The sequence below is a fragment of the Struthio camelus genome, chromosome 3 (assembly GCF_040807025.1).
Source record: "Struthio camelus isolate bStrCam1 chromosome 3, bStrCam1.hap1, whole genome shotgun sequence".
Taxonomy (NCBI): Eukaryota; Metazoa; Chordata; class Aves; order Struthioniformes; family Struthionidae; genus Struthio; species Struthio camelus.
In genome coordinates, this window is record NC_090944.1 from 50,096,362 (window position 1) to 50,120,133 (window position 23,772).

The 23,772-nt window shown below is 41.2% G+C and overlaps 1 protein-coding gene across 2 annotated transcripts in view; it reads right to left on the reverse strand.

Annotated features, from left to right (window-relative positions):
• Positions 1 to 11,525, reverse strand: part of UBE2J1 (ubiquitin conjugating enzyme E2 J1) — a 32,389-nt gene extending 20,864 nt beyond the window's left edge. The window contains exons 1-2 of one of the 2 annotated variants that reach the window (XM_068937760.1): positions 11,277 to 11,525; positions 588 to 661 (exon numbers count right to left, since the gene is read on the reverse strand). In XM_068937760.1, the coding sequence (XP_068793861.1) occupies positions 588 to 661; positions 11,277 to 11,307 (105 nt within the window). In that variant the 5' untranslated portion in view covers positions 11,308 to 11,525. Of the gene's footprint in view, positions 1 to 587; positions 662 to 1,331; positions 1,462 to 11,276 lie in introns of those variants that run through there. The other variant, XM_068937759.1, reaches the window with a different exon arrangement.
• Positions 11,526 to 23,772: the final 12,247 nt, after the last annotated feature.

Sequence of the window (23,772 nt, forward strand, 5' to 3'; positions counted from 1 at the left end):
TCACTGCTCTCTCAGCTCAGAAACTTAACTAACTGTTTAGAGGACCTCAAAGTAGTACCTATCTGTGGCGGAAACCAAGTGTTCTTTCTTACAAGTCAGTGCATCCATGGCAGACCTGTACTCATTTAAAGGTCTTTCATGCAGTTTTTTGCACTCAAAATAGGAAGTCCATGTAGCTCATCTAGTTTCAAGTGTTTTGTTGAGCAACTCAGTAACTGAACCAGATATCAAGTTGAGCTTTACACGCCCAAAACTAAAACATAATATATTTATGTAGACTCAGAGCCTCAGGAGGGTGAGAATAAACACATTACACCCATGTGATGCAACTGCTCAGGTGCAATGTAAAACCATTACTATCACGTACTCTCATTAAGAACCTGGTTCCATAATACCATTAGATGTGGAATTCTACCACTGATTTCCATCTTAGGAAAAAATGCCAAAAGAATGGAATTAATTTTAAGAAGGTGTATTAATATCTAAAAATACAAACAAGTTTTTAATATATATGCACACAGAGAACTTAGAGTATATATATTACACAGGCTAATGACAAGCTCCTGCAAACATACGGAGAAACAAACCTCCAAAGGTTGTGCATGGTAATGATCTGTAGGATCCTTCAATTCTGCAGCTTCTTTCATTAAACGTTTGACAGCTGGAAAAACAGAAAAATGGGGACAGGAAAATAAAGAAAGAAATTACTTATACATACTGCATAAAAAATAACAAGCATTTCTTGAAGGGCTCCTTTCCGCTAACTCATCTTTTTCAGCACATCACACCTTCTTCACATGAGTTAATAATCCAAAACAAGATAAATTACTCACGCCGAATAATGATTTAAATGAGCCATACAAACACAAAGTTATGGAAAATATGTTCCATGGTTAGACTTTCTCAAAAGAATGCCTCAACACTGAGATTAAAATGATGTTAGATTATTAATGGCACCAATGATATGAGGAAAACCATAAATGTCATTAACAGAGTTTCAGTGTTTTAATACAAGATGTACAAGACCTACCCACCCTAACATTTGATCATCCTGAGTATCTCTGAACAACTGCTGAAAAGCTTTACCCTGACACCTCATGGCAGTGTTACATGACTACTCCCTTACTTATCCAAAGGGGTTAAAATAAGACTTGAGAAAAACTGGTATATTGGGAAGTGCAGGGAGATGCCGTATGCTTTATACTAGACTATTTGAAAACACATATGCCCAGTCAGAAGAATTTACCTAGGCCTTTGCATTTCAAACGAGCTAGTGAATGTGGACACACAGGTGTTCATCCTCCTTAAAATTCAGGATGGGCTGTAGTTACCTCTGCAGTTGTCTTCCATTTCAGAACATGCAGTATTCTCCGTATTTTCTGCATCTCCTTTCTCCTTCCCCTTCAGGAAATTTTGTTCCATCACTTGTCCCATCACTTTGCTCCGTGCACATCGTGCACTAACTCCTAATAAAAAGTCAGCTACACTGAAAAGAGGATTAAACCTAAGAATCACAGACAAGAAATCCAAGGATGCCACCTCAAGAATGAAGTTAGGTAGAAAGTCTTTACTCTCGCCTGCTTGCTGGGAAAAGTGAAATAAAATACTTGTGAAAGTCCCACTCACATAATTGCCTAACTGTGAAGAAGGAGAAACACCATCCAAATTCCCTTTCACAATAGCTTAATGGTAATCCTGAAAGTGAAACATAATTCCTCGATTTACAAAGTCTGGCATCACCATCCAACCATCACTTACGCACTTTCGAAACGCTGTGAGGGAGGCTATTCTAAATTCCATCAGAATAATTTAAATTTCTATCTACTGTGAGAAGTTCTCCTGGCTTCTTCTTCCTTTGCAGTTCTTGAAAGCTCTAACCAACAGCAAAAGTTCAAGAATTTCACCTCTTACAAACTGAAAAGCAAGCAGACTACACCCAAATTTGCTACTGCTTAATTTTCAGCTAAATTTGCTTAATTCTTGTACTGCCAGAGCAAGGTGTCAATAAAATACACTGTAGAACACATGAGATCACCTAGCAGATAGTAACATCCAGGATCCACTGAAAAATGTTTCATCTCTCATCTGCATTAAGGTTTACCCGTTCATTAGCAAGGAATAGTAAGAAAACCAGCCTGAACCAGAAACAGCTTCAGACCTGGAGCTGCTTCACAGCTCTGGATACTATCCTTTCAAAAAAAAAGAAAAAAAGAGAAAAAAAAAACAAACACCACAAGCTAACTCAGACCTGGGCGCTCCATCAAGAACAAAAGGCTAACCATGAAAAGACTGAAAACACATATAAAGAAACCTAACAAAGACAAGACAGAACAGTTCTGGATTACAATGCAGACAACTCTGTTACTAAGCTTTCCTGGACCAGGGACCAACCTAGAAAACAAATACAGTTCTCCTTTAGTAACATTGTATGCGGTTACCCTCGGTAACTGACGAAAAGCTAACTATTACAGCAAAAATAGTTTTCAAGACTGTTCTCCAGAAGACTACTGACACTCCGGGAAAGGCTTGCACCCAGCCCTTCTGACTTATTCCAAAAGGGACAGCCTTTTGGCTACTTAGATACAGGGCTGAAAGTCAGCAGCAAGAGTCAGAATTAGAAAAAATAAGAATTTGCACTAAGAGGGAACCAAGACAGCAGACAGGCGAGGAGCTCAGGCAGGAGGGCTCCTCTTAAGTAGTGTAAAGCATTCTGTTTTAGATGCTTTTGTACTTAATTAACATTGATAGCAATACTGTATATATTTTCTTAAAACACTACCTTACTGTCAAGAAGCCAGACTACAGGTATTTCATGCTAAGAAGTCAGCATAAAATATGCTGGAAGAACATGAAATATTCCGCTCTTAGAGCGTGCAATAAATATACCAAAATACATAATTTAGCTCTTGTATACCACACAGATCATTTGTCTGTCCAAAGTTTTCAATATTAAAAAGCCTAGTATGTCTTAAGAAAAAGAAGCATGTGTATTTGCATGTTGTTTAAAAATGCCAGCTAGCAAGTTGCAAGGAATAGTCTTGTCCAATAAAAGTTTATAAGAAAACATAAGCAAGTGAGAAAGGTGTTAAACTGCTTCTTCAAATATAGCACCGTATTCCTAAACACAGTCCCTCCTTTTGCTAGTGGAAACTGCAATGGAAGAAGTACAAATAATTTACAAAGTCTGGCTGCACTAGCACATGACACTTATCAGCTTCATTAAAAGGAGAGTTTCGATGCAAAATGTGGTACTTCAACCTACTTAAAAATCACATGAGTCATCTGAAGTTGTTTGGCAATGTCTGAAAAACTAGAACATTTTGTACCTACTCAAAACAAAGAATTTCAAACTGTCAGTGAAGTCAAAAAGCATCACTAACTCAACCAAAAGAAATTTCAAATCAAGATGTTAGAATTGCCCAAGATGAGTATTAAAGCCAAAATAAATCAAGGATTTTTTTTGCTAAGGTATGTCTATCAACATGAAAAATAACTGTAGTTTCACAGAAACAAGCTGTAACAATTTAAAATAATGTTCCTTGGAATTAAATATTGAGGAAATCCAGTTTTCTGAGATTACTCTACAGAGCAAAGAAGAATCTCACTCTCTGGCAGGAGAGGACAAGGAGGAGGAAGAGCTCTGAGCTGATCTGGGGAACAAAGGAAAGTAAAAGCTCTGTGGATCAACAGCTCTGCTTGACAAACTGTCTGTTCTTCTACACAGAACTCACAGGATTTTTCTGAAAAGTAAAATGTGGATGTCAAAATACAAGAAATACAAAAAATACAATTCAAATTTGAAGCTAAGTTACTTTGTTTTTGCAAAAAAAGTATCCAGGCAGACAATTTTTGCTTGTTACTTATGTTCTTTCCCAACACCACCACCACGGTTCCTGGTTAAATCCAATTTCTTGCTATTATGCCCGGGTTAAGCCATCCTGCATTTCCTATTCAATATAACTCCTTCTCTTGGACCCATCCTGAAGTCGTGTTCAGGCATTTCTGCTATCGCGCCCACTTAGCGTAGCCTACACGCCACAGCCAAGGCAAACATTCTATAGACAGAAAAGGGAAGCGCACAATCTTTATAAATGTAAATATTACTGCTTAAAGGGATGGCAGGATTTGAACATCAGGAGCGTTCATCTTACTACAGTATTATACTTTTAAAAGTCTGTTACCATGAAAATAAAAATATAGCCTTAAAACAGTTATTTTTAGCCTTGCAGAGGTCTGTTTTGTCAGTACTCCAAAGTGTTAACAAGGAGAGATTGTAATTCATTTTTATAAATCTATACGCTGTACACATGGCAATCAGATGAGCCGACCAGGGTTACTGTGTTACGTTAATGAAAACGTAACACACAACAGCGCAACAGGATTTCCTGTAGTATAACAAAGTGGTTTTCCTTTTTTAAGCAAAAACCTAGACACCATTAAAGCTTCCTAAAGATCTGCTATAATATCTGCAAAAAACACCAGCAATCAGGTACAAGAACTCAGCAAAAGGCACAGACGTGGGTGAGGGGAGAGGTAAGGCTGAGTGGGGAGGCACTCTGGCCAAACTGAAGTTAAAGGACACGGATAGTTAGGCCTCAGTTCAGCAGGGCTCAACCCCTGCATGTAAAAAGAAGTCCTTGTGTGTGTGTAAAGGTGATTACAGGACCATCAGAGAAATAAATTTATATTTAAGTGATCAGGGTTCTGTGCGACAGTATCTTCCTCAATAGAGAGCAACAGTCTCATTCTATCAGATTTCAGTTCTTCCCTTTGGAAAAAAAAAACTTAACAAAAAATAGTAAATAAAGAAGTCCAAAATAGTTGGTATAAAGCTAAAGATCTTTTAATCTTTCAAGTTGACTTATTTGATCTAGAAAAGAAGGAATAAAGCAATCTGACAGCTTCTACTGCTGCAGCAAATACTCATCGTTTTTTCCCTGACTTATAAATAAAATGTTTCCATTTCAAACAAGACTTAGAGATCTACTTAAGAGAAAAAGAGAAAAAGTTATTTTTCTCATGACTCTGTTGACTAAGACAGCATTGCTAGAGATGCAGTTTACTTTTCAAATCTGCCCAGGTTTTCCAATTGAATTAGATTGACGTAGCATTTATACGACACCTTTCATCCCACAGAATTTTAACTACTTCGCCTACTTACCATATTAGTAAAATACGGGTGCTTGCCTATCAATGATACTACTATCTACAATTAGAAGAATAAAAAGAGCATCAGATTTCATTGAAACTGCACAACAAATTTTAGATAAGAATCAGGTCTCTTAAATTAGACTATACTCAATGTCATGGGTGACATCTTGGGAAAGTCCTTTCAAAATCAGCTGTGACAGATTCGGATCTCCTTTCCCTCCCCCAAATCAATACCTGACTGCTGAGCCAACAGCGCCTTGTCCCCTGGCCAGGGTAATCACCCAGTGACTTAAGAGCCCCAAGTAAACAGTGTCACCTACTGAATCACCGGCAACAACTTCCACAGCAACCTCACATACCTTTGAACTCACTTACTCAAACACTCTGTATTTGCATTCAAAAGAAAATGCAGGCTATTATAGGCAAGGTAAAATTCATTTCAGGGAAGGAAAAAAAAAAAAAAACTCCAACAGTAAAGTCAGTCAATCTTTTAATTGTACAAGGACTGAATCACACCAAGAAAGAGGCAGGAATAAATTTTTGTTTACAGTACACGGGATTTCTCCTGAGATGACAACACCCAATGAGCTTCGATATCTTAAATCAAAAAAATCACTTTAAGCAATGAGGTCGCCAAAGAAGCAAGCAAAAAAATAATAATAATAATAATAATTAGAGCAAAGAGTCTTATCCGACTGGACATTTATGCATTACTTTTCCTACAACTCTTTGATATGGAGAATATCATACATAGGTGCTGTACTCTGTAGAAAATGATTTATTAAAACTGACCATAGAGAGACACTAACAGGTTCACAGTGACCTGCAGAGCGTCACTGTCTAACTATGTGTCACCTACTCCATCACAGACGTGGTTTTCCTGGACAGCTTAAAACCCGTGAACGACACGTGATCATTAGTGAATTAAACTACAATAGAGAAAGAGGGATTTGAGGCAGAAAAGTACTATGAAATACAAGTTATAATCCTTTTACAAAATGCAGTATTAAGCAGTATCCACTCTAGAAATAGAACTAAGTAACCAGACTTTTATTTCTGAGCTCCACCTTACTAACGCTTTTCCCCTTCCCCCTGCCTTCTTGTATTTATTTGTTTTCCATCACTTTTCTTTTCCCTTTTGAGTTCACGTCTGACCTCAATTAGATCCATTAAGTTCCTGCATATATTTTTCCACGTTATTTTACAAAAACGTAACTACATTCTCAGTAAATAAATCATTCCATCACTTATTCAGGCAACTAAAATTTGCAGAGCAGTTTATAGTCACTTCTTAATTTTGAAAGAGTACATTTAAATTAAGATACTATATTTAAAGTTTCATTGGGCGTGAGAGACAGAATCTTTCTTCGCAAGAAAAGCATGCACGTCCCAATCACATACATTCAAAATAAAACCCCTGGAAGACAGATGAAACTTTCAGTTTAGCTAGCCCTTAAATCACTGACTAGGAAAACATACTACATATTCTGTTTTTATGCTCTTTTCCTAAGCATTCCCTACTGCTTCTGTCCATGACAGGATAGCGGACTGCATAAATCTTTGCTCTGAAAGCCCAGCAACAGAAGCATAAAAGAACGTATTTAATCAGACTGAAGTTCACTTACATGCAAAAATTTCCAAATTTTTAGTGTTCTGGAACTAGAAAGCCAGCAAGGAAAGCAACCCCTAATGCTAATGATCCTTTCCACAGCACCAGTGACCACCTTGTCCTACAATATGAGAGGAATGGGCAAAATGAAGAAGAAATTAAAACTTCAGTTATATGTGAACAGCATCACAGTTCCCATTTCATGCTGATCTTCCACGTGACGAGTAGAAAAAAATTGCTCTTACAAAACAGAATTGTGTGATTACAGAACCATAAAAATTCTCTGGGGCAATTATAGGATGCAAAACTTTTCTTTTAAAATTCAAATTGACAGTTGCTTTAACTTCTGCTGCAAGAACAAATGGAAATACTACTAGGTCACCAAGAAACAGGCCAGGTGGAGCTAAGCAATAGATGCTTTACGTGTCCAGAGCCTCACGTATATCCTTTCCCAAGACCCACCAGTCCTCTACTCGTGCAAAGTATTCCGAGAACTGTAAAAAAAAAAGAGAATACTTTCAATTAGTCTATTCTCTTTACTCTCACGCTTGGAAGTGATGAACCTTTATCCTTTGCTTCCCTCAGAATAAGAGGCAGTACAGAACTCTCCCATACTATCTGTACTTACATTTCAAAACAAGCACTGTTCAGTCAACTTAACACAGAGGGACAAAACTTACGGAAGGTAAAGAGCTTGTTAACACACTACAATCAAATAACGTCCTCCGCTTTGATCAACATTCGTTCAACTTCCTATTTTAAACAAATTCTGTTTTTATTTAATACATGAAAGGTACCAAGTAGCACAGGAACTGTTGGCTATTTTCTATTAACTGATTTTTATTAACAAATAACTGAAGTATGTTCATTGACGAGGAACACAGTGGACTTGCAGTTAAAAAGACTAAAGTGGAAAGAAAAGCACAGTTTGTAGGAAAAGCAGCTACTGACCCTGCAGTAAATCTGTCGAACATGACAGCTAAGAGGATCACAACCTAGGCTCAGGTGCCTCACGCAAACAACATCCAAAAACATTATCTCCTGGCCAGCAAATGCAGGACACACACTCCACACCTCCCTTCACTTGCCCTCCCCAGCCCAGCAATACTGCAGCCATCCTTCAGTGCCCTCACCAGTCAAATACTGCATAAGGAAGTCTCCTAAAAACAAACAAACAAACAACCAAACAAACAAGGCCCTCAAAAACTAGCAGAAGAATATAGGTATGGTTGCTGTAGGCACCATGTGAATCACTGTAAATAGCTGTTCAAAATTCTTCAAATGTATTGTGCTAACAACCGCTCAGAAGACTGGTAACACCCAACATAGATGATGATACTGATGAATCCTGTCACTACAAAATAACGACTGCAAGATTTGGTGTCTGATCTTGCAGCAGGCTAAGGGTCACAGCACTTGAAAAAAAAAAAAAAGCAAAGAGATTATTCCAAGTAGCTGTCTTATAAATTTCAGAAATAGAGATGCTCCTGAAACATGAAGAGGATGAAGCTTTAGTCAGCTGAGCTTTAATATGGATGGAAGAGGTTTATCAGCCATATGGTAGCAGCCTGATATACATTGACTAATCCATTTTGAAATCCGAAGACAGAAAATACCTTGCCCTTTTAGAAGTGCCAAAAATAGAAATAAAAATATGAAGCAACAGTTTGAAAGGCTTTGTCTCATAGAGGCCATACAAAAAAAGTCTTAAGTGTATAGTGTGAAATGTCTTCCCTTACAAAGATTACTTCTTCCCCAAAAGACCATTAAAAAAAAAAAGCATATTCATAGACTGTTTGAGAAGACAGCTTCAGATAAGTAACCCTATAGTCCTTGATCCTTTAGAGAACAAAAGACAGAAGTGAGGAGCAGCTTAGCACACAACCCTCCCCAAGCCCAGAACCAGAGCGGCCATGACATTTAACTATGGATAACTTCAGTAAAGTATTTTGTGCTGTGGGCAGTTGCTGTCTTTTAAATATGCCAGGATGAACATTTAGAAGGCAATTAACACTCTTAACATTAATCAGGAAGATGAACATTCTGACTAGCATCAATTAGTGGCAGGTCAAATCTGTGTAGCAATATTGCTTTATATGTGATCTACTCCAGAGCACAGACACATTGAATGGCACTAGAGAGTCTAACTGATCCTCATTCATGAATCCAGTCTAGTACACCTACTCACAGAAGTGGGATTCACACAGCCACAGGATCACAGAAGCACTTCAGCACGTCTCATAGCTTCATAGTGGAATTTGGCTTAAGACGAAGATCAACAGAAGCGCAGGCTTCTTTCAGCAAGAATTTCTTAATTAAAAGGTGGTTTTCTTTAAACTCATGTTCAGTCTTTAATATTTTAAGCTATTTTTGATAAAGCCTGAAGGTACTATAATCATAAAAAAAAGTATAGTAAAAATAATAAATAGTACCTACTCTCTTCAAAGCTACTGAACTGATGGAAGTCACAAGCCAAGCGTCTGAAACCTGAGTTTGCTCCAGTCTGAAAGCAGTGTTCAACAGAAGAAATCTCTTGTGCAAGTACAGAACGATTATTTTCCTCACTTTATCTTGAGACAGTGCACTCAAAATTCCAAAACCTGACCAGGAACTGAAGGTTAGAAGATTTATTTTTCCTCTATTAACGTCAGAACAACAAAAACAGGCATGAGGACAGCTTCTGTTTCTAAAAACCTTAAAGAGCTCAGTTACCAAAAACAACCCATTCACTCTGCAGCTGACAGACAACTATTTAAATATGGAAAATATGGTGCATTTGTTCTTCTGCACTTCAGTGCATTTACATTAGCTAGAATTTTCTAATTTTAAGGTAGCTTTACATTTCCATCTTAAGTTTTCAGTCAAGTGGCAAGTATTAAGTGTCGTTGTTAAACTACACATTTAACCCTAACAAGACAGAAATTCATAAAACATACACTGAAATGTTAAATAGTTATATATGCATACCTATTTGGTTGGCAAAAGGAAATGCCAGTGTAATGGCTCTGCTTAGTAGAAAGACACTTCATTTTAATGAATAATAACTGTTAAAGAAATAATCTTTCTTTTTAAAAAAATAGCCAAAGGAGGGGCAATTTAAATAAATATTTCATGCTTACTGATTTAAAGGACCATTGAAATGAGTGATTTAAATCAAGCCAAACTTTTTATAAACTTTCCAGCATTCATATAAAAACAAAGATTTTAAATCAATTAATATGCCAAACAGCCTGTTTAATTTGGGAGAGTAATACAGATCCATTGAATTAATCATTTATTTTTGGCAAATAAGCTTCACTTTGCTACGGAACAAGACAAATGCTGAAAACTAATCCCGGTAAAGATAATTTTCTCTTGAAAACAAGCAGGGCTACTAATAGCAGAGGGGAAGAACACGTCTAAATTAAAGCAGACGCATTTGCCCTCTCCACCCAGATCTCCTGGGCACGTCATACAGCACACCCCCATTATTTCCAGTGACGTGGCCAACCATAACCAGTGAGCATGTTTGCGTGGCCTTGGCAGTTCGCGTGTGCAACATACTCAGCGTATCGACCTAAAAAAGTCTGCCTTCTCGATATTTTAAAACACAGAGAGTACATGATTTGCTTTGTGATCCTTTTTGCTCTTTACGTGAAGGCAACTGAGGCGCGAAGGGGAGGAGGGAACAGAAAACATAATTCAGCAACAGATTCATCACCCATACGAAGCATGTTTTGCAGCTAAGCCTCTCATTTACCTTTGCGGAGTACAGGTGATGGCCACGTTAAGTCTCTCCCCCCCTCCTGCGTTGGTAACAGGACAGCGCGGCTGGAGATGGAAGCCACCGCTTCATGACAGCACAGCTGTCCCTACCTACTTCCCGAGGCAGGATTAGGGAGAGCAGGGGCAGGGACCGAAGCCCAAACCCAACCAGCCCTTTCACCTGCGGAAGAGGCTATGTGATGTCGTTCCCGCTTCAGGAGCGGGCGCGCTCCTAATTTCCAGCAGGCCTAAGTACGGCACTGGCAGGGAGAGGCCACCACCGCCGACAAAGCCATACGGGACCCAGCCTACGTCCAGCTTCCCTCCCTAGCGCAGTGCTGTGTCCGGAGGCGCCCCTCACATCCCTGCAGGCATCTCCCTCACGGCAGGAGCTCCGGATAACTTCTAGAGCCCGTCTGAACAGAGAGGGCCACCAGCGCGGGCGCCGGGGCAGCCGGGGTACAGCGACATACCGCACAGGCGGCACCGCGAGCGCTGGGAGGACAAAGCACGCCAGGCAGAGCAGCCTGGCCGCAGGGATCCCTCTGCTAACACACCGGCGCCTGAAAGGAAGACGCGACGCGCAAGGGAACCGCCACCTGGGCCCCGCAGGCCCGCACGGCCGCTCCCGGCCCCCGCCGCGCTCGCCCCGCTCCGCGCAGGCCGGCAAGGCACCGGCCCTGCCCCCGGCCCCGCCGCCCCGTGTGCCTGGCGGCGAGGCCAGGCCGAGCCGGGCGCCCTCCGAGGCCTCCACCAACGCCGCGCCGCCTACCCGGGCTCTTGAGGTTGTAGCGGGCCTCCATGGCGGCGGGCGCCTCCCTCTGCAACGTCTCCGCCACCGGCGCCGGCGGCCGCTCCCGGCAGCGGGCGGAGAGGAAGGAGGAGGAGGGGGAGGAGGAGGAAGGCCCGGCCCCACCCCGCCTCGCCTCGGGAAACTCCCCTGACGTGGCAGCGGCCGCCCCGCCGTGACGGCCGAGGGAGGCACCTGCCGCCGCTGCCGCCCTCCGGGCCGGCGGCTCCGCAAGGCGGCGGGGAAGGGGCGGCCCGGAGGGCGGCGGGGGGCCCGGGCCCCTCAGCCCCGGCCGGAAAGCGCCTGCCCGGAGCGGCGTTGGCGGCTTCCGCGTGCGGCGTTTCGTGGCGGTTTGCGTGGACGTTTGCCGGCGGGCGATCGCGTCTCTCCCTGCCCGGCTCCTTGCAAAACCGGCGTCTGTGCGCGGACCCAAAAGATTTGACGCTCGCCTTTCGGGAAGGGCGAGGTGCGAAGCGTCGCGACGCGGGCAGGGGAAACCCGTGCGGTTGTTTTGCCGCGTTGTGCACACGAAAGCCGCCCGTCCCTCTCTGCCCTAGCTTGGAAGACCGAGCGTTGGCGGTACTAAGAGCGATACCAAAATTATTAGGCTGCCGCCGTACCGCGGCGTTTGTGCAACGGGTCTCCCGCTCTGCGCCGCGGTGCTGGAGGCCGCTGCGTCTCTCTCTCTCTGCCTGGAGGCAGGCCGGGCCCGGCTCCCGCTTCGCGGCAGCACCGTCTTCTCCGCGTCCGCGCGAAAGGCGGGAAGAGAGCCGAGACGCTCCGTGGGGAGCAGCCCCAGAGGGCTGAGGTTTCCTTGAAAGGGGGCAGGTGTGGCCCGGGGTTGTCCGCGTCTCGTCTCTGCCCCGAGCTGCTGGAGTCAAGGGGTGAGGTGCTGGAAGACCTCACGGCCGGAGGAGGTTGGCTTGAAAACCAGGGGTGGTACGAGGGACGTCCAGACCCCGCTGGCCCAAAAGATCATCCCAAAGACTTACTAGTACCATAATGTTTGGTGATGTGGGACTGAAATGATGCCATCCACCGTTCTAAGTTTAGGCAAGAATTATCATCAAAAGCTTGCCTTGATGGACAACTCCTCTTTCCCATGGCGCTTTTACTAGAGGAATTTTTGTTTGCACCTAGTGCTTTTGACAATTTGTAGCTAAGTAGATACCTAACATATTAAAGTGGCCAGATTTTCAGCAGTATCAAGTTCCCTTTAATTCATTATAAGCTGTAAGTGGCAAACGTGTTTGATGTTCTTGTCTTCAACTGCATAAGCTTGGAACTCATTTTCATGCTTCGTGAATTCCCCTTAATTTTGTCTCAGTTGCTTTTATATCCTTTTCTCCCTAATCGTCTTTATGAAATAATTTTTCTTCCTGTTTCCATTCATAGTTCTCTCCTCTTTCCTTCTTTGGTCTAACAGCAATGAAAGCAGTTGTAAACAAAAATTGAGTACTTGCTCTTTTTTCACCGCCTCTTGTTTTCAGAATTGCAATGTAAGACTAACTCTTCCCTTTCCTGTTCTATTGCATAGGGATGTTATGAAAACAACAATGAATACATAAAGCAGCTTTATTCCACCTTAAAAAGTGACTGAATTTTTCCAAAGAGCAAAGTTATCATCCTTTTTTACAGGACAAAACTCTGTGCACAATGAATAGCGTACATAACGTATACAGCAGAAGTGCAAGAATAGAGCCAGACCTTGGGACTCCTTCTGACACCAAAAGTGCCCCATAGTATATTTAATGGCCAGTAACTCGTGATCACGTTTCAGCAGTTTTTATCAACAATTTGCTGATCTGACAACTTGAGATGGTGAGATGTTTGTGAACTGTTTTCCTTATTCTTAACAAATATGTCCCATCTTTCCATATTTGCCTGAGTTATCTTGCTGAGTAGTGGGAGAAAAGGCTCTGGGACTCCCATGACTGAAGCTTGCCTTTCCCCAAAGTAGTAGAGCTGTTAGTGCTTTGCATTCAGGATGCAGAAATTCTCCGTAAAGAATCCTGGAATCTACTTTGATATAAAATATTTCAAATAATGGTATGATAATGTGGATAATGGCTTGATTCAAGAAGAGTGATACTCATTGTGAATTAGTTACAGATACATACTACGAGTTCAGCCTTCTCTTCTGGGCTCTGGTCTATGAACCTCGCAGCACTTACAATGTAATTTTATATAGTTCAAGGAGGAAGCACCTGTAGTTAATATGAAACTTTGGGTTTTAGCTAAAAAAAGAAATACACAGTCACTGTAGCTACATGAAAGCTAAATACCACCGAAAACAAGCTGAACAGACTTAAATTTTAAATAATAGAAATTCACTGATAAGATGTAGAAGTTTTTTCCATTCTTTTAATTAAGCAATACCATGGCCTGTTTTGGTGCTATTTCACATTTCACCGTGTGAAATACAGTGCAGGGCTACTGAGGAGAGACTGATTTCATTTTCCATCACATTATCCAGGTAGAAGTCAGGGCTCCGGGAGAGGGATGCTGACAGATGACAAAGTTTTGAAACCGTTGATTCCTGTGAGGTAGTCTTGTAACTCAGTGTGTCGTTAGAAAGCTGAGGCTTAATTCCACAGTGCTACGTGTCACCAGCTGCTTGTGACAGACTCGAACCAGACGCTGCACAGCTCTTGCAGTAGGAGCCATAGTCAGTGTTGCCAGGGTAAAAAGTCAGCTTCCCTCCTCTTCCTTCATGTGATCAAAAATGCCCTAATCCTTTTGGATTTGTGTTTTCATTTGTCTTTTGTTTAGATTTCTGTACGCAGGGGCCATTTTGTTCTAGAAACTTGGGGTTTTTTTAAGCAAAATGCCAAATATAGTAGGGAAATTGCAGTCAAATCCCACATGTTGGCAGCACTTCATGTAGCTTGTGTATCCTGTCATATGATCTAACTTGTTGAAAAATTAAACATGCTCAGCTGAAGCATATAGAAACTGAAAGTTTCAATCTGAACAATGCTATGACAAAGATTTCCTTATTTAATATCTCACAAAGTCCTTGCAGAAAGATTTTATACACCGTCGCCAGATCGGTTGCAGAATTGGTTGCAGCAAGAATAATCAGTTAGGACAGTTCCAAATATTAAAAATCGTTTGGCTTTAGTAAATGGCTGTAGTTTTACATTGAAGTAAGGCTTCAGTTTGACCAAAAAATAACATAACACTTGTAACATTTTAAATAATCAATTTACTTTTTTAATTTCCAGTTTCTGAGAAGAAGATTTTTCTCCTATTTCTAAATATTCTTCTGCAGTTATGGTGCACTGAATCTTTTTTCTGTTGGATGAAAACAGAAATCCTGATCCACCTACCTAGCTTCAGAGCAAAGTAGCATATAGGCCTCTCTGTTGCAAAAAAATACGAAAACATTAATGACTGGATCATAAGGTCTGATAAAATGTGTAAGTCTTCAATTGCAGCTCTTTCTACTGAAGTAAAGGCCAGAACAGAGTAAATGTATGGGCAGAATTTCCCTGGACAACTGTAGACTATGGATATAGATATCTGAGCTGGTTACCAGAGGCTCCCTTTAGAGTTAATGGAGAGAAAGAGTCACTTTTATGGCACAGTTCATCTTGTCGGAAATAAATCTTAAATATAGATCACATGAACCATGCTTTAAAATTTCCCGTTTCTCTCCATTAGCTATAAAGTGCGCTTAGACTAAGTCATCTATATTGTAGATAGTTATAGTTAGGTATTTCAGATGTGTAGATAGCTATATCAGATATATCTCTATATCCGATACAAACATATCGTGTATTTCTCCTCAGTTTAAAAGAATTACAAACATAAGTCAATAGATAGAGCCTTTTATTTTTAACAGTAAGACTCTTGTCATTGCTGGATTAATGTTGAACAGCCGGGGAGGGGAATTCAGCGAATAGAAATGGGAACCACAAAGCTCAGCATGCTGACCTGGGGGAATGGACTCCAAAAAGCCTCCAGCAGGAACCCCTGAGGACAGTGTTACTTCTGAAATCTCTCCTTTCTCTTGGAGGCAGGACACCAGCATGATGCTGCAATTCACCAGCTGGGTCCCCATCTCGAAGTGGCTCCTTGGTCTGCCGAAAAACAACCAGTGGGGAAGACAGTGACAGCCCCTAAAATGGCCTAGACTAAAAGGAGTTGCCCAGAAAACCATACAGGCAGGAGTCAAAGCCCTTCTCATGCCGGGCGGTTTCAAATCTACCCTGGCCACCACTGTCAGGTGGGCTTCTTGTGAGAGCTGGGTCACTTTGAGGCCAGGACTGAGACCCACTGAGGCCAGAGAAGGAAGAGGCAAGGCTGTGTCACATGGTGGTGGAAAGGGCCTCCTTCCCTGGGAGGAACACGGTGCTCCAAAATCTGCTCCAATACTTTTGTGGAGGACTTCCTTGGATTTAGGTTCTTAAACTGTTGAAGTTGCCCTGCCCATGGTCTTTTGGATCCAGCCCATTATTCCTGATAAGGAAAAAAGAAAAGACTAATTCAACTTTCGCACATTTCAAAGGTGCACACAATACCTTAGGTGGTTACCTAAAGCCAGTTCAGAGTGTCTTTTTGTATGCTTTGATCTCAAAAACTCAGCTACAATTCATTTCTTCTAAAGAGGATTTGAGATCACAAAAGCTTATGACAGTAAGTTATACAGCAGTTCCTTATACGAAGCACTCATACCCTGCTAGCAGAGATTCACCAAACGTAGGCCAGTTTGCTTCATTTATAATACTACCCTTTCAAGACAGACAGTTGGTTACAGAATTAAACTGTAATGGAATTAAGGAATATAATATGTATATATAAAGGATTAGAATATGCCTATATTATCAGTGGTAACACATATGACTCATCTGGAATAGAACTCATTGTTGTGTTCATTATATATGTATAATAGTATGGTCTTAGCTTTTAAAAACCTTTATGTCAAGTCAGACCTGGTAAATCTGGATTCACTGAGTGTGCCTCCTCCTAGCCGACAGAAGGAGCATAGCGCTGTGTAACAAATGGCCCTGCAATATTGGCCCAAATGCATTGTACTTCTGCTCAGGGAAGAGATTACTGTCTTTTTGTTAAGCTTAATTCTAAAGCAACTTTCTCACAAAACTGTTGGCTTTGCAAATGGATTTTTAACTGGTGTTATTTCAGAAATGGAACAAAAGGAATGAGAGGGGAAGTTAACAGGTGACTACAACTTCCCAAGCAAGCAAATGCCTGACGCGCGAATCGCTGAGGCAGAGTTTTTGGTGTATCTTGCAGGAATTTACATTGTAAGAAGTCAGAATGAAGATATATTGGTTCTGCCTTCTCTCTTTTTTTTTTTTTCCCTGAGGAATGAGAAGAATCACATCAATTACTTCACTCACTTTCCCCTTGGCATCATAGTTGTAATAGTTCAGATGGTTACCTTGCTCAGAATAAACCTGCAAAGTTATATCTCAAAGCTGCAAGCTAGTGTTTGAATGACAGCTGTTCATGACTTGTGATTTCACTGATCTGGGTTAGTATATCTTTAGTAGATACAGATAATGGCAAAAATCATCTCCAGTGCATGTTCTGAACCCTGCAAAATGCAGGGAGTAGTTAAGAACAGCTCCCACCTAAAATTAGTTTGCTGCTATACCACTGTTCAGGGAGAGAATGCCAGGAATAGCCTTTGTCTCCTTCCACACAGCCAGTTTTTCATGATCCTCCCTCTTCAGGGCTTCAGGTCCAAGATCAAGCGGAGAGTTGCTTTTCTGTCATGTTTTCATTATGTGAATTGTTCCCAATTCCCCTTCACTTTAACTTGCTCTCGTAAGCTTCCTTCTGTGAAGGGAACATTTGTCTTTACAATGACACAGTAGCCAGAAAAAAAAGCAGTCAGGATTACGTCCATTGCCATCGAGCAGTCTTTCCACTCTATCCATTCCAAAAAAATTGCTCAGCTCAAAGGTGAACCACTTGCATGTAGCTACTTGCATTCAGCTACTTACATGTAACTACTGCTGACTCAACAATGTGAAGAAAAGATTTACGATCAGGCTCTTATTTTAAAGCTTCTCCAAAGGTGTTTTACAGTCAATATAAGGATGCTTACAACTTACTGTGTCATTAACCAAGATATATTGAGTCATCAGTCATACCCACCAGCCCTGTATAGATATCTTGGACACCCAGGAATTTTTCAGATTGTCAGTGGAAGTCTAGGGCTTGATTCAAATGCACACACATAGGCATTTTACGCCATTTGAGAGATCCTAAGGTATTATGCAAGACATCCATGTGGAGCAGGAAGGTATGGCATGGGAGTGCTAAGGGGCCTTGTTGCCGTTCTGAGCGAGGCAGTAGCAGAAGGCCAGGTGGAGCGCCTAGGCCGTCTTAAAAGGCAACACAGGGGCAAATGGACTAAGGCCCTAATCGCAACAGTCAAGAGAGCCTGGAGAGTGGCTCTGCTGACCGAGAGTGTCTACCTTCTAGTGAATTCAGTTCCTCTCTAGGCTCTAACTGACTGCATTAACTAGATCGCTGCTGACTGTAACCTCCCTCCCTTCACTCTTCCACCTCAGTTTCAGCTGTCTGGGCTCCACAGCCCAGCCCTGAGACGGCCCAGCTGCGTAACCTTGGTTCAGACTGCTGAGGAAATTGCTGCACTAGGGGAAAGGGCTGTGCGGAAGTCTGTGCAGTAGAGCCAGACAAGATAAGAAAGGTAAAAGTACAGACAGAGGTAGCATTGTTGAGATGAAGTTGAAGAGGAAAACACCAATGTGAAATGTTGTAAAATCCTAGAGGGAATCAGCAGGGCATCAGAAGATGACAATGCAGCAACAGTGGGGATCTGTTGCAGGGAGCCGTGGAGGACAACCTTTCCTTTCTTGATACATGATGGCCTGGCCAAAAAAGACTCATCTGGCGTCTTACAAGGGGAGGCAAGCATGTTAATGCTTAGCCTAGTAGCTGGTTAGTCCTTGCTATCTGTATTAACCAATAAATAACCACTTTATACTTTTAAATTGTGCATGTCCTGCCTGCAGAAACTCTTTTCACATGGTGAAAGGTGTCTAGCAAAGTGACTCTTGGTAGGGGGTTGTGGCCTGGCAGAGAAGGCAGACAGCAGAGGGGCTATGGACTGAGCAGAACAGGAAAAGCTGAAAAACAATGTGCAGTCTGGTGTTGTGGTAACTATTCAAATTTTAGATTTATAGCTTGAATTTTATGAGGGCTCTGTCTATATTACTGGTAGCGATATAAAGGTGAATGACCACTTCCTGCGGGGCAGAGAAGGGAATGACCTTCTCCCATTGTCAGGAAATTCCAAAGATGGGAATGGGATGGGAATTCCAAGTTCATAGGAATGGGAAGATTTCATGGGAGAAGATGCACTCAGAAAAGTAAGAAAGGTATTTATAATCTATCAGGAGAGCACTACATTTAAAGCAAATACCCCAGTGACTGCATTGTGGGCTTTGTGAAGAATTGTAGCACTTGGAATGGACTGCTGCTTTATAGAAGGAAATTGGGATATGAAATATGAGGCGGACTTGCTGAAGGAACAGGTCTGGAAAACAGCGCTGAGCAAAGGGAACAGGACTGCAGAGACTGAGCTGATCAGTGTGCCTCTACTGCAGAGAGCTTGCATTTGGCATTTACAAAGATGTGACAGCCCAGACAGTGTAACAAATGGCACACTGAGTCAAATGAAGCTCAACCAGCTGTGAGGGGAGTATTGAAAGAGAAGTGATTTGTGGATCAGACCATTCTGCTTGCCAGAGGATGATTTAGTCTTTGAAAAGGGCACTGCAGGAAAAGCAGAATATGAATGCATCCCTCAGTGCAGGATTTAGAGAAGATGTTGGTCCCAAGGACTTGGTGAAGGATATGATCCAAATCCTTTTGATTTGGTGCCACTGATTTACCCAGAAGGCATATTCCTGTTCTCTGCATATGCTCTTTGGAAAATCAGGTTGGAAGAGATGACATTTCCCACAGCTCAGATGGCTCTGGTTATTATCAAAGTAGTCCCCAAAACAGATGTGGATGGGCATGAGCAACATGGGCAAATTCAAGTAACAGCTGATTTAACCCCAGAACTAGTAGGAATTGTATCACAGGTCCTAGGACCCTTAAGTGATGCCACTGCATAGTGGATGGTGAGGCTCCTAGAAACCACAGGAATGCTGCAGAAGGATTATAACGCTATTGCTACAGCATCCACAAGCCCATCCAATTAGAAAGTTGGATCAGCAGCACTTGCTCCCAGCATGGAGTGTGGAGGTTTTTGAAAGAGTTACTGGCTCCCAAACGGTTGAATGGTTGTTTTGTCTAGAAGAATAGAAAGCTGAGGAAGGACTAGAGTGATATGCAGCAAGGAAGCAAGTACTAGGTGGACAACAGGTTTTGTATGGAAAGGAGCAAGGAGACAGCCTAATTACAAGGATCAAGAACTTAAAGCTTACAGCGATGAATGGAATGATACTGGCTGGCTGGACCCCTACTTTAACATAGGAACACCTAAATGCAGACATGAATTCATCTGGATCTGAAACCCACAGTGCTGATGAGAAAGTGAGTTAAGACTACAGCATTCCCCAGTGCTTGCCCTCTCAGGGAATTGGTGTGATCACAGCTTATAATCCTTTTCATGGGCAAACTGAGGTTCCTTTTGAAAGTAGTAGGCTGTCTGCTCTCCCCACACTGAACAGAGGCTGCCCCAGAACACTGCTACTCTCTTGATTTAGAAATCCACCTCTCATTTCCAATGTAAATGTGTTCCTGCCCAATTTATACTCTCTTTATACTTGCACCAACACTGTCCTTTAGTTTAGCAGAGTCCAGAAAGGCTTTTATTTCACATTGAGTGGAGAGTAAAACCTATATAAAGGCTGAATCCTGCTGCAATAGCAAAGGCAACGTTGATATGGTCCTGTAACTTGCTGCTGGGGCACTACCATAGGGGCCTTTGAGGACCACAGGGTGCAACTGAGTCATGCAGCTGAGCTTACCCAGACCACCTCCACACGGCTCAAAATATATACGTGCATCCTGTTGTGACTGGCCCATGGTCTTTTTTTGGCTTTGTGAAAGAAGGCAGTTTGGAATACACTATGAAATGTCCTGCCCTGTATACTATAGCTTGGCCACTCTGTTTATTTTTTCTCTCTCGGGTCTGCACCCATCTATAAGGTGTTTATCAACTGTAATCCCAACTCTTCTCAATTTTGGATAGTGCATGCTTTGTAAAAATATACATATGTAAGAAATGGGACTTGAGTGGTTGTTCTCTATGTTCCAGTACTCAGCAATTCAGAAACGAATAAACCTTTCTTCTGGTAGCAATTCCTGGTATTGGCATTATTAAGGAAAGTACTCAGCAGGGTATTTCCTCCGACTAGGCTCTAGAAAATCTATTACCTTATCAAAGAAAGATAGCACGTCAGCTTAATCCAAGAGACATTGTTGATAGACTACGCTGTATTATATCAATTTTTCCTCGTGATGTCTTTAGCTATACTAATCTTTTCTTTTAAATGGTTTTGAAGCCTATTGAGAAATGCTTAAAATCTAATTACCAGCATAAACTACCTTGAATATGAATACGTACATATATGTGTGCTTATGTGTCAAGATAAGCACATGGTAACTTCAAACATCAGTAGCATTTAATGTATTTTATATCTGTATATAATTTAGATACTTTTGGACTTGAACAATATTTTTTTCAGTAGATTTTTGCTCAAGACCTAGCCTGTAGCTCATAACGCTTATAAGCCAATGAGAATAGGTTAGCAGGGTCCAAGCAGACTGGGTATCTCACCTATCTATAATGAAACGTGCAAATCAGAGAACAGAAAATGAGAAAGTAAGGCAGAAAATATCAGGAAAGAAACAAATAAACAAAAGTAGTCTGTTGAAGTCTTTTTTTAGCTACCAAAAAGAACCCAGAAGCAAAAGCATTTCAATGTAGCCATTTGAAAGTAAGTACATGACCTAATGTGTGATTATTAAAAAAAGCTGGAATTCCATCAAGTAGGACGTCAACAAGATGCCACCATAAAGAAACAGAGGAATCTGAAAGAATTTCCCAACCAAAATTCAGTTATTTCTAATTTCCCATGCAGCTGAAATGGGCAAAGTCTGTCTGTAACTAAGAAAGTTCACATGCTACTATCAATAAATATTCAGAATTTGCATAAGAGATTCTGATGTCAACTATTTAATTTCTCTATTGAACAGGACAGAGAGGAAGCAGCAGCAGCAAAAATCACTATGTAACAATGCCATGCATACCGTTCAGTAGGGAAATAGAAAGCCCCCAACAGTCAATTTAAGACAAAAATATTCTGCAGTGACTATTGCAAATGAAAGGGACAATAAATATTTTATTAAAGAAGAGTCGCTACAATATGGTGACCTGTTTTTGGTTATTTGCTTTAACTCTTCAACTTAATCTGATGATGCATAAAAATGGAGGAGGTTATAGGTCAGTAATTTTGGAAATACTATGCTATTCAGAAAATGTTAGCTCTGCGTAATTTTAAAAAATGATGTCTGTAATCCTTTGGCAGAATCAGCTTCCTTTACATAAGAGTTCATCACTGTAGTACGGTTTCACTTGCAGGAAAAGAAAACCTCAAATTGTTATCTTTAATGAGAAAAAATTTGTTCCAGCACAGATGAGCTCTCAAATGATGTATTTGCTCCTGCTGATTACACTTCAAAGTTCCTATGCTAACGCATGGTACATCTGTACTCGCACAATTTTAGAAAGACATTCCAGCACTGTAATATTTTCAGTAGCCCATGTTCCAGTGCACGTTCACACATTTTACCTCCTCAAAGAATCCAGGCCACTAAGTACTCTGGGCTGCTGCCTACTGAATTACTTATAGAGACTTCCATCACTGCAGCAAGTTGGTAGAACCTGTGTTTTACAGCTATTCAGCTCCTGAGATTAGGACTTTAAAATGTCTATGGGACGCTACATTGGTTTGGGTTTATTTGTTCAAAACAAAGTATTTTAAAGGGACACGGCTAGTTCAGTAGCGGTTCCTCCTATGTTTAGACAAATCTGATTATACATAAAAATGGAAACTTACAGATCAGCCATTTTGGAAATATTACATGATTCAGAAACTGTTTACTTCTTGCATGATTTCCAATTAAAAAATACCTATCTCCACAAATGCTTTGTCAGAATTAAGTCCTGTAGCATAAGGAATGCTTCCTCCCTTGAGGATAAAAACTAGAACCTCAATAAAACTTAAAAGAAAGAAGAAGAGACTGAAAATAAAATGTTCAAGAAAAAAAAAAATCCCTTGCCTGCCTCACTGCTCAATCACTTCAGCTAACACATTGAAATCTGAAGTACTGACCTGAAAATGACTAAAAGTGAAACACAAGTCATCACCTAAACTGGGTAATACCAAAATTAAGCAGTAAAGGTAACTGTAATAGTCTGTAAGTTTTGTAATCGAACATTACAGATCTGAGAAAAATTATATTTATCTTAATAATATCCAATTAGAAGTTTTATATGCTAGCAAGTTATCTGGTACCACTAAATTATGCAGCATAGTGTATGTCACATTCTGGAGGGAATTATTAGAGATAAGTTAATGGCAAATGAAAGACTTAAATAAGGTGAAAGTTTCTCTAAATATGAGGGTATGCATGGTTGAATAGATGTAAAATATGAATAAGGCCAAACATACAGAAACCATGTTCTTTAGTCATGATTCACACCATAGGCAGTATGAAAAGGCACTGCTACTCTTAAGTGTCTGGTCCAACAAATGACACAGCCTGGTAGGTGCTTGTCTCATACTCGCACATATCTGAAAGGAGGGAAGGGAGGACAAAGATTGAGTCACAACGGTGGATTGAAAAAAAATTATGGTGGGTTTAAAAAAAAATTATGGCTATCTTTCAGTGAAAGCACTGTGGAACAGAGAGCTGTCAAAAGGCAGCTACTCCCCACCATCAGTGGGATAAAACTCTGAAGAAAACTCTACTTTAATGGAGAAGTTAGTGAAAAGAGCTGCCCATTCCTAAGATGGGTGGTGACAGTACCAACAGGAATTTGAACTCTCTGTATTTTTGCAGCATTCTGCTTGTGTTACACCTACTGTCATTATCCTTCACGCTGGCACCAGGACCAACCTTTCTGGCTATTTTGGTGTTTCCCACCTTCCCAAGCACCCAGAACTGCATTATCAAGCAAGACAAGTAGCCTAGCTCCATCTATTGACTAACCTCTCCCTCTCTCTCTTTTTTTTTTTTTTTTTTTTTTTTTTTTTTTAAGAACTCCATGTATATTCAATAGACTAGTGCCAAAAGAGCCAATTTGTTCCAGAAAGATAAATAAGCAAAGCCATGTGCATCAGGCAGCAGTAAAGGGCTAGAAACCATGGTCTCTATTTAGGCAGATGCTCAGGTAGAAAGAGCCTTTGCATTCAGTGCCAACTGGTTCTTTAGCTCATGCATTCAGTGCAGCACCAGA